Source organism: Centropristis striata, chromosome 1 (genome assembly GCF_030273125.1).
Source record: "Centropristis striata isolate RG_2023a ecotype Rhode Island chromosome 1, C.striata_1.0, whole genome shotgun sequence".
Taxonomy (NCBI): Eukaryota; Metazoa; Chordata; class Actinopteri; order Perciformes; family Serranidae; genus Centropristis; species Centropristis striata.
The window spans coordinates 24883311-24897542 of record NC_081517.1 but is presented as its reverse complement, the minus strand read 5'-3'; the positions used below and the strand labels follow the sequence as shown (position 1 = coordinate 24897542).

At 39.4% G+C, this 14232-nt stretch overlaps 1 protein-coding gene across 3 annotated transcripts; it reads left to right on the top strand.

Annotated features, from left to right (window-relative positions):
• The first annotated feature begins 3906 nt into the window (after nt 1-3906).
• Nucleotides 3907-13510, top strand: dctd (dCMP deaminase). Of its 3 annotated transcripts, XR_009394731.1 has the most exons (7): nt 3907-4040; nt 5669-5768; nt 6069-6204; nt 9227-9343; nt 11049-11127; nt 11307-11403; nt 12233-12273. XR_009394731.1 is itself a non-coding variant. In XM_059338190.1 (6 exons), exons 1-6 carry the CDS (start codon nt 4000-4002, stop codon nt 12315-12317), a joined length of 576 nt encoding a protein of 191 aa, XP_059194173.1. In that variant the 5' UTR covers nt 3907-3999; the 3' UTR covers nt 12318-13510. The 3 variants fall into 3 exon arrangements, 2 of the variants coding, with proteins under 2 accessions (XP_059194173.1, XP_059194181.1); XM_059338190.1 differs by lacking the exon at nt 11049-11127 and having other exon boundaries at nt 12233-13510; XM_059338198.1 differs by lacking the exon at nt 11049-11127 and having other exon boundaries at nt 3985-4040; nt 5672-5768; nt 12233-13510.
• Nucleotides 13511-14232: the final 722 nt, after the last annotated feature.

The window sequence follows — 14232 nt, the reverse complement described above, 5'->3', positions numbered from 1 at the left end:
TTAATCCAAAAAGATATTTATTCTAAATAAAGCAAAGCAAACAGAACACACAATAACTAATCTAAAAGACTATTTACAGTGGAAATGTGGGTGAAAAAGAATGTGTAACAAAATGGCTGACGAAAGGCGGTCATTTAAATAAATCAAAATGGCGGAAGCCCTTTTGTTCTTGAAGAACAATAGGCCATGCGGCCTTGAAAGTCTGTGTTGTAGGAAGCCAGATTAAAAGTATATTTTATGTGGATTAGTGTGTGAGCAGCTCAAAGGTTAGTTATCGTTCATTTACATGTACAACTTAAAGTCTGTAGAGTAAGATTAATCATACAACTTACCATGATCTGACTACACAGAATATCACAAACATACCTAAACACACAACAGATCAACACCATTGATTAAAGCTTAACAAACTTGTTCTTGCTTACTAACTGCCCAGTACTATACCACAGAGTCCAGAGTTGAAAGGGGGAAGCAGAAATCCTTTTGAAGAAGAATCCGGTTCCTGGTTGGGTTTTGGCGTTTCCAGAGTTACTTGCTGTTGGCTCAAAAAGCGTGGTGAAGGTTTCTGTGATTATATCCAGTATAGATCACAGGCAGGAAACTTGTGTGGTGGTGGGCCCAAGCTTGGTTTGGGGCCTTGCAGGCCTTCCCTTAGAGCTGGAGATTGTCTGGTCTTCCTCCTGGAATATCAGGACAGCAGACGTGCTGTCCCCCAGGGCGTCGAGGAGAAGTGAGGCAGATTGTGGCTGCAGGAGATTTTTGACTCTACCTGGAAGTTGTATTTCCTGTTGGTATTAGCCAATGAGACGCCTTTAGATACCTGTGGGGGTTGGGGTCGTTTGTCTTTGTTTGGAGGGGAACAGAGAGAGACCTCCATCTTGAAGCATGGAGAGAAATTGTTGACACAATTCTCAATGCATTCAGTCCTTAAATCCAAATGAAACTTGTGGAATAGCTGTGACCCCTACATATGCTTCAGAGAGTGGTGTGGATTCTGCATCAGAAGGCCCCTCTCCAGCAACTGTTAGGGGCGTCTAGACATACTTTTTGAGCACATCTAGACAGATATAGAGTAGATTCACTTATTAATGTAGAAGTTGTTGTAGTAAATCACAGACTCTGGCTTTGCCTTCACCCCACTAAAGATGCCCACACCCGTGTGCACGGTGCTCAGGATGTAGACACTCTTCCTCGGCTTTCCCTGGTATACAGTCAGATTCGCATCACCACACTTCAGCACCTTCGTGTTGAACAGCTCCGCTTGCTGTTTCACGGAGGGGGGAACTGCCGTTTTTGTTTGCCCATGGTGCCAACCAGGCTATATAATACTCTCTGTCTATATAATTATTAACTTACAAGTAAATTCGCAAAGAAGCACAGCTGGAGACCGCTAACAAAGTTAGAGACTAGAGAGACGAGGAAAGTGCAAACCGCATGATAAATGTGCTTAACTGTTTTAAGCTAGCGTTGGTTTACTTCAACCTAGCTAGCAAGCTAATACAAATGAAATATCTTCACACAAAACTGCATTTAAAAAAAGATGACATAAGGTTACCTTTATATTGGGACTTCTTCTCCTCCTTCTCTTTTCTTCTCTTTCGATACCGCGCATCGTTTCATCTTGCAAGATACATCAAAACATAACCTGTCTGTCACTTGACGTGACCTGACCTCTGTGACACCGTCTAAGGGGGGGCAGCCAATGAATACACGTCATGTGACTCAGCACCACAAGTGAGAAAATGTCATTGTTTATCTTCGTTTCTTTATTTTGGTAATATGTATTATTTCCAAGACAGAACACGAAGGGAGGGCGACAAATTAAAAAAAAAACAATAATCATTTTTTATTAGTATTTTTATTTTTTTCCCCTCGAGGGTGACTGGCGGCGCCCCTCCAGCAGATGGTGCTCTCGGCCAGTGGTTCTCATATCTTTTCAGCCAAGTACCCCCTAATCAGGGCAAAGCATTTTTGGCTGGGAAAAAAAAGACTTAAAAACAGAGCGCTGTGCCATCAGTGTCTGATTTATTAAACTGTGGAACTGATAAACTCATACAAAATTCAAACATTTGAAAAAAACAATTTCAAACATTTTAAATGTTAATAATCCATGACTACATGTATTGCAAATATTTATCATCACTAAAATGTAGTGATTCAAACTAATGTAGTAAAAACAGTGAGCATAAATCCATTTAAAACTATAACTGCTACGCTTCAACCACGACTCCATCTTTGAGTTTTCAAGTGATTGACAGATGTGATGCCAGGTGGCATATGACAGGTTGGGTCCAACCATCCTGGTATGGGGGACACTCTGGGTTTTTAGGAGAATGACATTGAATAGCCTACTGAATATAAAATTAATTTAATTAATTTATACTTATATTTTCCTAAAATAGTTATTAAATAATTCTTTTTTAAGGATTTTTGCATGGATGCTACTTTTTAAACTTATATTTTAAAATTTCAGGTACCCTTTGGAGTGCCTTCACGTACCACCAGGGGTACGTGTACCCCCATTTGAGAACCACTGTTCTAGGCGACTGTCTATGCCGTTATGCCTAGAGCAAGCCCTGCACGGAGGTCCCACGGACGTAAACATTGGACGTCCGGTGGATGTCAAAAAAAGACGTTGCCTGGCGTTACAAAACAACCCCTTCAGTGGACCAACATTGGACGTCCAATATTATGCAATATTATGACTTTTCACCATATAATGGACTCTGCTTTCCAAAAAAACTTAGCAGAATGTGTAAAACAGATTGTTTTACATACATTAGACCTGACCATATTATGTTCAATGACGTTATATAACCCAAATCTCTTGATGTTTAAATATCATTGCATTGATCATAGTAATTGCATTGTGAACAGAATTTCTTTCACCCTGTCCAGCTGCGTGACAAACGGGCTACCGTAAAGTGCAATGTAATTATACACTAAAATTTAAAGTGCAAATGGGGCTGCGCCAGCTGCGTCTCAGAGCAGAGAAGAATGCTCAGTTTTTCACTATTTTTAAAACCTACATTTTTACACTTATTATATATGTTTGCTTTACCCCGACTTTAACAATGGCACCTTCCTTTCTGTCAATCATTTGAGGCCCCCTGTTATCAATAATTTGTTGTCACCTCTGAGAGGGTATTATGGTAATTGCACAGATATTGTCAGGCTCATGTATTAAGGAAAAGACACACACACACACACACACACACAAACTGCACTTTTTCTACTTCTTCACCATACTGCCCTACAAAGTCTAACTGCAGTAACTACATTTTTACTGTTTTATCTTGTGACAAAGTTTTAGATTGCAATTGTGCTTTATTTCAGAGAAGTTTATTTGATAGGGAAATTATTATCTAGATAGTGATGAAGTAAATACGTGAGATAAAATTATATTAATATTATAAAGAAATGTTATATTTCTAGTTGTTAAACACTTTTTAATACACTGATAACAAAATCAATTTGAAAATGTTTATTCACTGAAAACAAAATATAAAAGCTGAAAGAACACGACAACATTGTTGTTACTCCATTCCATTTTTGCACTACAGCAAAACCATAGACTATATAAATAAGGAGCAAAACCAGAGTACATTTTGGGGTCAAACAAATCATGATTTTGGAACATAAAAATTCCATCATCAATATGTGTAATATCACTTACCTACCTATAACCCATTTGGCTGGCCAGTTAAAAAACATTAAAAACCACTTTAAAGCAGTTTTTCTCAGTTTTACCCGTTGCGTAGTCACTGCAGTTAGACTTTGTAGCAAGTCTATGGTATTTCAGAAGGAGCAGGCGTTGGTCCTGGAAGACATCACTCAGGGCTCAAAGATTTACTTTCGCGCGGGAGATTTCTTCCTGTTTGGTGTTGACGTAATGTGCACGGATGGTCATGTGGTGCAGTTTTCTACCACTGCTGTTTTATAGCAACGTTATCAGCACTTGGTCTTGAAAGAAGTAGAAACATCGATTAAGCCAAGACTATGGAAGAAGTTGGTCAGCCGGGGCCCGGACATTTAAACAGGTAACTACTTCGACTACTGACGTTACGGTCGACATGTGAGACACTAACGCCCACTGACAAAATAAAGTTACCGACAGGCTGTAAGAGACAACACACGCTGACACACCGACTGTATAGTGTCTGTTCACATCTAGTGTTTGTTAGTTTGTTTCGTCCGTTTTCTGTTCAGTACGTTTCTCATATTTAAATATGCACCACTTATCATTCACTGTCCCTGTATCAGTGATATATTGTTTCTTATTAGCCTGTGAGGCCCAGCGGCTGAGCAGGGCTGGCTGACGTGGGTTGATACTGACTAAAAACGCCTTGCTAGATCCGGTGTTATGTCCTTACTGGTTTCCACACTTACTGGTGTGTGCTGCTGTTTTCGGCCTCATTTAGCAGATTCGTCACATATTAATAAGTTTAATTTAAGAGCTGATATCGAGACATTTAACATGGTTTTCTTGATAATGATTTTGCTTATAATCAATAAAACATGGACATGTCTAGATATCAGCGATTCAATTTAACATTTATGAGCTATTTCTGTTGTTATAATTATATTTGTCCAAACAAATGCACCTTTAGTTGTACCAGGCATTAAAATGAACAAGAAATGGAAGAAAACAAGTGTGGTCCAATAATTTTTTTTCCATGACTGTTGAGGTGATGGTTCATGAACTATCGTTGTGTTGCAGTGAATTCGAATCCAGCTCTGACCAATCTTGCAAACATTATATTTACATGCTTTCTTTATATGTAAAGGTGGCTGTGATGTAGTGTTCACTTACACAACAATATTATCCACAGTAGATGGAGATGTGACCTGGAAATCGCCAGTTTATTATATGTGTCAAATCTGCTAACTGAGGCAGAACACAACTGCACACACCAGTACGGCAACCAGTTTGTGTTGAAAGCAGAAAGGACATAACACCTGAGAGAATGTAATCACTTGTTTGTGAGTTGTGTGAGTCCAGTCTTTGCTGGATGAATCAAAAACCTTTACTACTTACAGCATGTACAGAAGACCAAAGCATGGTTCTTTCTGCCAAACAGTTTGCTTGACTTTTATGCTTTAAGGTGCTCACATTGTTGAGAAACACATTGAGGAAACCTTTAAAATTATATTATGACTCCAACACGAAATCCTCACCTATTTCTTTGCGCCGATCGTTTGATGGGGAATGATGAGCAGGAGATGTCCGAGTTCTCAGTTTAACTTCACTTTATTACAATATGTCAAGAAATGTGCAGTTAACAGAGTCTTTCATGTATTATTCAGGTGAGACAGGATAACACTTAAGTTACATTGCAGTGTTATAAATGTAATGCTAATCACCATGTCTCCCTGTCCCTGCTTTAGTTTAATGTTAGTCAGGCAGGTGAACATTATAGCTACAAGAGGGCCATCAAGCATTTTCCCTTCAAAATGTGCACCATACCTGAAGTGAGCTTTCACCCATGTCAGAGTTGCACGGCAACAACAGACCAGAAGTTAAACCCCAGAATCCCTAGGAAACTGACATAATCACTGCCCTGACTTCAGTAAAAACAATACTAGTCAAAAATTGCTTTATGGTTGTGTGATCTAAAAAAAAAAAAAAAACTTCACATCCCCTGTCTTTTTGTGTGTTTCTCCATAGCAGCACAACTAAGAAGAGGGAAGACTACCTGGAATGGCCTGAATACTTTATGGCTGTAGCCTTTCTCTCAGCCCAAAGAAGCAAAGACCCAAGCTCACAGGTGTGTGTGTGTGTGTGTGTGTGTGTGTGTGTGTGTGTGTGTGTGTGTGTGTGTGTGTGTGTGTGTTAGGGCTGTAACAGTTGCATACCTGAAAAAAATACCTAGAATTCTTTTGAACAAAGAGTTTGGTGGCAGGTTAGGCATTGGTCCTCATGAAGGCAGCTGGTGTTGTCTTTTTGTTTTATAATCGAGCACCATATAACCTTCTTTTGAAAGGCGCTATACAAATAAAAGTTATTATTTGATGTTTTAAAAAACGACAGCTTTACTAAACTGTGGAACCTCTCTCCCTCTCTGCAGGTGGGGGCGTGTATAGTGAACCAGGAGAATAAGATTGTTGGCATTGGGTACAATGGTATGCCCAATGGCTGTGATGATGACCAGCTGCCATGGTCCAGGACTGCTGACAACCGGCTTGACACTAAATACCCTTATGGTAGGAGTGCATGTGTACACACACTTCTTGCTTTTTCCTTAATTAAATCAACATAATCTAATTTTAAAGGCATTTATGTTCATATGATCATACCTGTCAAGTATCCTGTTTTGGCCGGGAAAGTCCCATATTTTACCCTTCTTTCCCGTCGTCCTCCCGTATTAGTATTTTCCCGTAAATCTCCCGTTTTTATAACCGACCCTGGGTGGAGTAAAGGTAAAAAAAAAACATTCCCAATCTGAGCTCTGCCACCCGCAGTAGCTACTACAGGTACTGTAGGTGGCAGTTGTCGCGAGGTTAGTGTGTGACGTCAGATAGTGAGTGACAACCATACACTGTATAAATAATAAACGTGGTGCACCTGGTAGAGTGCGTATGAATAAAGGCTCAGTCCACGTGAGCGGGCGGCCCGGGTTTAAATCCTTGCACTTTCCCTCTGTCTTCCCCTTTCCCTCTGATTATCTCTGCCCAAAAATATCTTATAAATAAATACCGTATTTCCTCAAATAGTAGCCGAGGCTTCTATTAATAAAAAATCAGTTTGGGACCCGGCTAATAATAGGGGCAGGCTATTATTTGAAAGAGGCTTTTATTAAAAAAAGAAAATCAGAGCAGCTCTGACCGGAACTTTTTAGAGTGTTTTACACAGCGCATTGTAGCCAGTTACCCAGATGTCAGCCATATTGGAAGTACTCGGATGTAAACAAACAATGAACAGCACGCTGAATGTTCATTTGAAGCAGGATTTAAAATGTCTAAACTACTAAAAAGCCCAGAAGAACGTGCGTAAACGGCTCGACTTTACAGAGAATGACTAGGACAGCGAGAGAAACAACCATATTTACCTACAGTACTAACTCGTGTGGCCAAACTTCAAAATACAGGTGTTGTGTGGAAATCTGTTACCCGTCAAATGATGTTTCCTGAATGGTGTTCTCCGTAGCATCACCTCCGCGGTTGGAGTTAGGATTTAAGTTTTTAAGGTTAGGCCTTGTAGAGAGAACTGTTTGGGGTTGAGGTAAACTTGGGCTCATGTTAACAACTTAAAGGAGGACTGGTTGGGGTCAGGGGTCAGGTTGGTGCAGGTTAAGGTAAGGGCTACACATATCGACGAAAGAGGCCAGCTTTTATTTACTAAAAATAGTTTTTACACCCGGTTACTAAATGAGGCCGGTCATTAATAGGGACCCGGCTTTAAATTGAGGAAATACAGTAAATAAATAATGTACACAGTCCTGGTGACGTCACCCATAGAGTTCTGACAAACTGATTAATCCAGGTGTGTCTGATTATTGTTGCTGTGACAACTGGGGTCAGGCACACCTGGATTAATCAGTTTGTCCAATAATGGCAGACAGGAAACAAAGGAGCTGGCTGAAGTTCAGGAAGTAGTGCAGCTGTGCATAAAGTGGTTGACAAGTGGTGATTTTATCTTTCTTGTACACCTGTCTTAAAATGTAAGGGATACTGGAGCTTGGTTGGGGTGGTGGGAGTGCTCGCAGCGGGCGCTGGAAAATTTCCCTTATTTTCAAATCCAAAACTTGACAGGTATGTACTATGTTCCTGAGTTGTCTTCATGTCTGAAGAGATCAACTTAAGCCTGTAGAGGGTAAATAATAAGGATGAGATGCTCTCACATTTTACTTAATCTCTTTTTTTCAAATTTTTTCTGTCTGTTTTCCCATCTCCTCTAGTGCTCAGTTTAAGGTGGGATAGAGGTCAAATAAGTAATCAACATACATTTCTCAACTAAACATATCCCCCCCCCCCCCCCCCCACTGCCCCCCAGGCAACTAGATCAGAGTGGTCCCAATTACATTTTTAATGTTTCAGGAAATGAACACTTAAAACAAATAAAACAATTTTTTATCAGATATAAATGGAAGTCATGCATCCGAAAAAAAACAATATTGTTGAGATCAACTCAGGGCCATTGGGCAATTTTGGTTATGTTGAAGACATTTACATATTTCTCTACTCAGAGATTTTTTTCTCTTTTATTCACAGTTCCACACACACACACACACACGTTTGTTGTGTGTGCTGTGTACAGTAAAGACTGCGCTCAGTTGATGTAGTTGAGTGACAGTTGAGCAAAAAATGTTGGAGAGATTTAATTAGTTATATAGTTGCGGAAAATAGAGTGATGGGCTTTATAATTTCTGCCAGCTCCAAAAATGTCCATAAACATTTAACTGCTCATTTTTACTTACTTACTTATCCCCATTACGCCGGTTGGCGCATAGGGCAGCAACAAAGGTTCTCCACTTGCATCTGTCTTTGGCGATCTTCTCTATGGTCCCCCAGCTCTGTTGGTGCTGCTGGAGCTCTTTCTCTATTGTCCTCCGCCATGTTGTTTTTGGCCTCCCTTTCTTTCTCTTGCCTTCTGGGTTCCAGTGCAGTGCCACTCTTGGGATGGTGTTGATGTCCATTCTGGGGACATGGCCAATCCAGGTCCATCTACGTTTACTGACTACATAATACATGTCTTGTTGTTCAGTGATGTTGAGGAGGTTATTGTTGGAGATGGTCTTGGGCCAGAAAATATGCAGGATCTTGCGCAGGCATGATGTGTGGAAGGTGGATAGTTTATGGAAGTCATTTTCTGTAGTTTTCCAGCATTCTGCGCCATACAGTAATGTTGAAAGTAACTGCTCACTTCGGTCTGCATTTTAGTGAATGTTGCACAGTGGGAGCATGTATGTCTGATTTATAATGAATTTTCATAAAGTTGCTGCAGCGCCACCATCAGAACTAACAGTCCACAACAGCAGTTGAGTAAGTTTGGCATGGCAATGTCCCAATTTTTGGTTTATTTCCATGCATGGGAAGGTGAAGAAGAATAAAAGGTCTGAGTGTGTTTGGGAGAGGAGGAAGTATTTGCTCTGTTTCTTTAGTGTCATAGAAAACACAATCCATCCAAAGCCTCTGTCTCCAAAGCTCTGTGTACAACTTAAGTCGATTCTGAAACAAGGAAACTTGCAATATGTTGTATTGACTCTGTCAACGCTCTGTCCCACAGTGTGCCATGCAGAGCTGAATGCCATTATGAACAAGAACAGCGCTGATGTGAAAGGCTGCACCATATATGTGGCTTTGTTCCCCTGCAACGAGTGTGCCAAGCTCATCATCCAGGCCGGTGGGTGTTGACCACACACACACACACACACACACACACACACACACACACACTCACACACTCCAGTCAGTTCTATTTGTAGACTAATGTTGATGTAATATTGCATGGCATGTATTTTTTTTTTTTTTTGCAGCCAATGACCAACAATTACCTGCTCCTCACGGCCGATACAGATAACCAATTATTTAAACTTTTTGTTAATTATCTGTAGTTTATGCACACCTGATGGTAAGAAAGGACAAGATTGGTCATTTAAGATTCCACAGCTCTTACTCAACCAAATCTAACTAATAGCACTATTGTAAAAAATACATAAACAAAAAACAGCTCTGATTCTTTTCCCGTTTTCCCTCAGAATTCAAATCAAACACTTTGAAATAATCTTGCCATTCAATCTGTTAAATCCCAATACAGTAATTAAGTCTTTTAGGACCTTATGGCTGCTTAGGCTGCAGATAAATGAAATGCACTGACATACTGTGTCACATCACAGCTGTGAGCTTAATAACACAAGTAATTGAAACCAAAACCAAAATGCGTTGCTCAATTTAAAAATGAAGACTAATAAAACAGAGACTCTGGCACCAAAGTGTGCAGATAAAACCCAAAAACAAAAGGCCGATAGCATTCAGTCGCTTGTGTGGTCATGTAGCGTTATATGTTACGTGATTTTGTCCGTTACATTAGCTGCTGCTGCTACTTGCAATTTATGAAAAACATGCGCAACTAGGTCAACATGTTCTGCTGCTGCTTCTTTTTCACTGTGTTTACTGGTGGATCACAAATCAACTTTAAAGGTCCATAGTGCCATCTAATTCGGCTAAAACTGCCTTATCAGAATAATATATAATGTTAATTTCCTGTCATCGACTGATAATTTATCGGGCCAATTTGGTAAATCACTCCTAGTCAGAGCGCCCAATCAAATCACTTTGACACTCGAGCATAATCATTCACCCATTCCCACTAGGGTTGTCAAAAGTATCGATACTCAAAAAAGTATCAATACTAAAACGTTGTATCCGGATACGATACTCATTTTCAAAAGTATCGAGTATCTGAAGCTTGTTATCATAGTTGCAGTTTCTTTTTGCACAACTGTTTTTTATTATAGATATTTAACCTGTGGTTCTGTTAATTTTAACATGTTGCATTTTTCTTGTTAATAAAAATATTTCTGTTAAATTTCGGGGTCTTTGTTTATATCCTCGTGGTATCAAAAATGGTATCGAGTATCAAATATTTTCCTGAGTATCGGTATCGCGTTGAAAATTTTAGTATTGTGACAACCCTATTTCCACACATTCATCACTGGTGGCCGAGTAACTAACCACACTTACTCATTCATTCACTGATAACACTACATAGGGAGCAATTTGGGGTTGAGTATCTTTCTTAAGGATCGAACCACTGACCTTCTGATTACTGTCTTCCATCTGTAACCAGCCGCTAGAAATATAGTGGGGCAGATAAAGTTTTGTTTTCGCAAGAATCGTGCAAAGGATGATTCAAGCATCAATTTCGGTGTGCTAAGCCTCTGGGGATTACTTTTCAAATTTATCTGACTGGCCACCTAAAAATCCAAGATGGATTTAGTTCGTCAATCTTGGTGATCTTGTTGTCAATTCATATCTTTTTGAGCATGATGAAACTAATTTTTCTGTTTTTAATACTCTCAGATGTGTATTTTGTCCATTTTTGGCAGCAACACAGTTATTCCCCAGCTTTTATTTCTCAGTGGCAGAAATTGAAACACAGACGTCCCAGCTGGACTGCACCAAAAGGTGCAGTGAAAAGTGTTTTGGGTGCGACTAAATGATGTGCTTATGTGTGCTCTTTCCTTCTTCTTCTTCCCTAAATCACACTTTTTACCTAGAAAATTGCATGAGAAGAGGATGAAGACTAGTAATTTTGCACTCCTGCCTCCTACATCTCTTAATAATCTATCCCTCCCTCTGTCCAGGCATTAAGGACGTGGTCTTTCTTTCTGATAAATACCATGACTCACCAGAGATGGTCGCTTCCAGAACATTGCTTAGTATGGCAGGTATACAATGCAGGTGAGTAACAACTTTGCTCTGGCATATAAGTAGAAGTAGGCTTGGGCTGTAACTGCTTTTCATACCGTAATACCTTTCCGATATTTCAGTGGGGTATATGGTATTATATGGCTTATTTATCTTAGCGATTTCAGATGGGTTCTTCCCTTGTAATTACTGCTGAAATAATTTGATGTTGTCCGTATTAGACCACTAAAATATATTGAGCAATGTCAAATAAATTAGTTAATTCCTATAGTACAAGGCAGGTAAATGGTGAATAAATATAGATTTATTATGATGTTCAGATATGAAAAATATTTGTTACTTTTCAAACTCTTTGTACCCTGAAAAAACTGACAAAAGGCCTTCAAAGCACTGAATAGAGTTGCAACAAAAAGTATGTGAACCCTTTGAAAGGGGCAGTCACAGTCGACAGACAGCGTTACAGAGTTGATAACCAGCATCGTATCACCTCTTAGCTGAATTGCGGTTGTTGGTGAAGCCAAATTATGAAAAGATACCCTGGGTATGTTGAATGTGCTTCATATTACAGGGCCCAGGTCACAGAGAGGGACACTCTTACAAGTTGTAAAGATTAAGTCTTTATAGTTTTTATTAAACTCACTTAAGAGGACTATAAAAGCATCAATTTTTTTTTCCTTTTTCCCTTCTTGGTCTCACTCATTTTCTCTCACGCAGTCTTCCGTTTACAGTGTAACAGGTGTGGGGTTTCACCAAAAAATTATGAGAAATGTCTCTCCCCTTTTTTGTGTTTTTTCCATGTGTGCCTCATCCCCGTCTGTTCCCGACTAATGCAGGTGTTGTTTTTTTCTTTGTGTTTTGGCAGGCAGTTCAAACCCAAGAGGACTGAGATTGTCATTGATTTTAATTCCATTAACCATGCTGGAATGCTGAACAGCGCGACAAAGTGAAAATGCAAACCGCTCACCTTGGGGAGCTGCTGAATGAGGCGGGGACATAGAGGGAGACTGACAAGATTGAAAGAGACTTTGATGCCTCTTTTCTGTATGTCTTCCTGCCCCCCGCTTTGTCCAAAGGAAAACTCAAGGATACCTTGACTTTGGCATCTTTTGATATTTTGATTAACTGGATGTTGAAGATGGTGTAATTTGATGCTTCACCCTTTGTGGATGGCTGTGACAGAAGGTCTGTCAGTGCCGCATTTTTTGTAATTTTATTTTTTTTAACTCCCTTTGTGTTTTGTCGTACACATAGACTCTGAATCAGATCCTCTCATGGATCTGCACAGGGGGCACCTTGACATTCAGTTCATTTGACCTTCTACTTTCACACTAGACGCTGGACTTAGCAACTGTCAAAGGCTAAAAACTTCTGTCCTACTGTTTGTTGTAGTTTATATTTTGACTCTCTTTGATCATTTAAATGGGCATCTAACATTGAACTTGCAGTAAAATTGAAAAATTTTCTTACTTTAACAAACATATGACAATTATTATAATTTTTTTGGTATTAAACAATTACAGCTCCTGGCATTGATAGTTCACTTATGACTAAGACCAATGTTTTAAATAACAAAATAACAGTAATCTGGCAGATTAAAGGATCAATAGAGATGCTTTATGAATGTTTCAATTATTCCAACATTGCTGCTGTCCTTCACTTCTCTTTACACACTATGGTTATGTTACTGTAAGCATATGGGATCTGAGTTTTAATGACCATTTTAACATTGTTTTCTGATAATGTTGCTGTCTTCACTTTGTGACAAATCTTCTGTAATGCATTATTGAAAAATGTATTTCTGTATTCAGTTATAGTAATAAGGCAGCAAATGCTCTTACTTGGGTTTTATTATTCATTTGATTGTATGGAAAGGCTTTTAAAAACAAGTTTTATCTTTGGATCGTAATACCACATTGTTTTCAAGACTACCTGCTATTTGGATGAACAATATTTTATGTTGCTGTTATACGACCATGCTGTTACAATAAGCTAATAATTTCTTCATAACATGTCTGTATGTTTACTACATGTATGTACATGTTTGCTTTCACATAGGTGACCGGGGAAACAATTCTCAGTTCTGCGTCTTCAGCCATGTCGTCTGTCCGTGCAGCTGAAGTCAATAAATGTTTGGACTGCATGAGCTACTTTCCACTGTATTCATTATTCTTGGCAAGGCATTTTCAGTGTTAAACAATCTAAGGGCCGCTAGAATTTAAATGAGAAATACATGTTATATGACATTAGGTCCTTCTTAAGAAAATAGTTAATAGCAGGGGGTCAGTAAATGGGGTGCACTTATATAGCACTTTTATCCAAAGCTCTTTACACTACACACTATGCTCATTCACCCATTCACACACATTCATACTGGTGATAGAGGCTACCAGGGCACACTGGTGCCACCTGCCACCATTGGGAATTCATTCACACACAGATGAACGCAGCATCGGGGAGACATTTGGGGTTCAGTATCTTGCTCAAGGATACTTCAACATGTAGGCTGTGACGGTCAGGGATCAAACCACCAACCTTCCGATCACTAGACGAACGCTCTACCAACTGAGCCACAGCAGTACATTGGAGTGCAAGGATAACCAGGAGGTGGGGGGATAACTCAGGGTGAATGTGTGCGAGTATGTGTGTCAGAGGGTTTTTTGAGAGTTCAAGCGGCGGCTGTGTGTGTTTAGGTGAATTTGCTATCTTTTCTCTGTTTTACGGAGTGGTGCTTCGTTTCAAGATGACTTTGAGTAAATCAAGTGATATAATTTATTATAATTAATTATTTATGATAATTATTAATAATTCACATTCTAAATACACTTTTGAACCATTAAACACACATTTGTTGCTTAGGTTAAA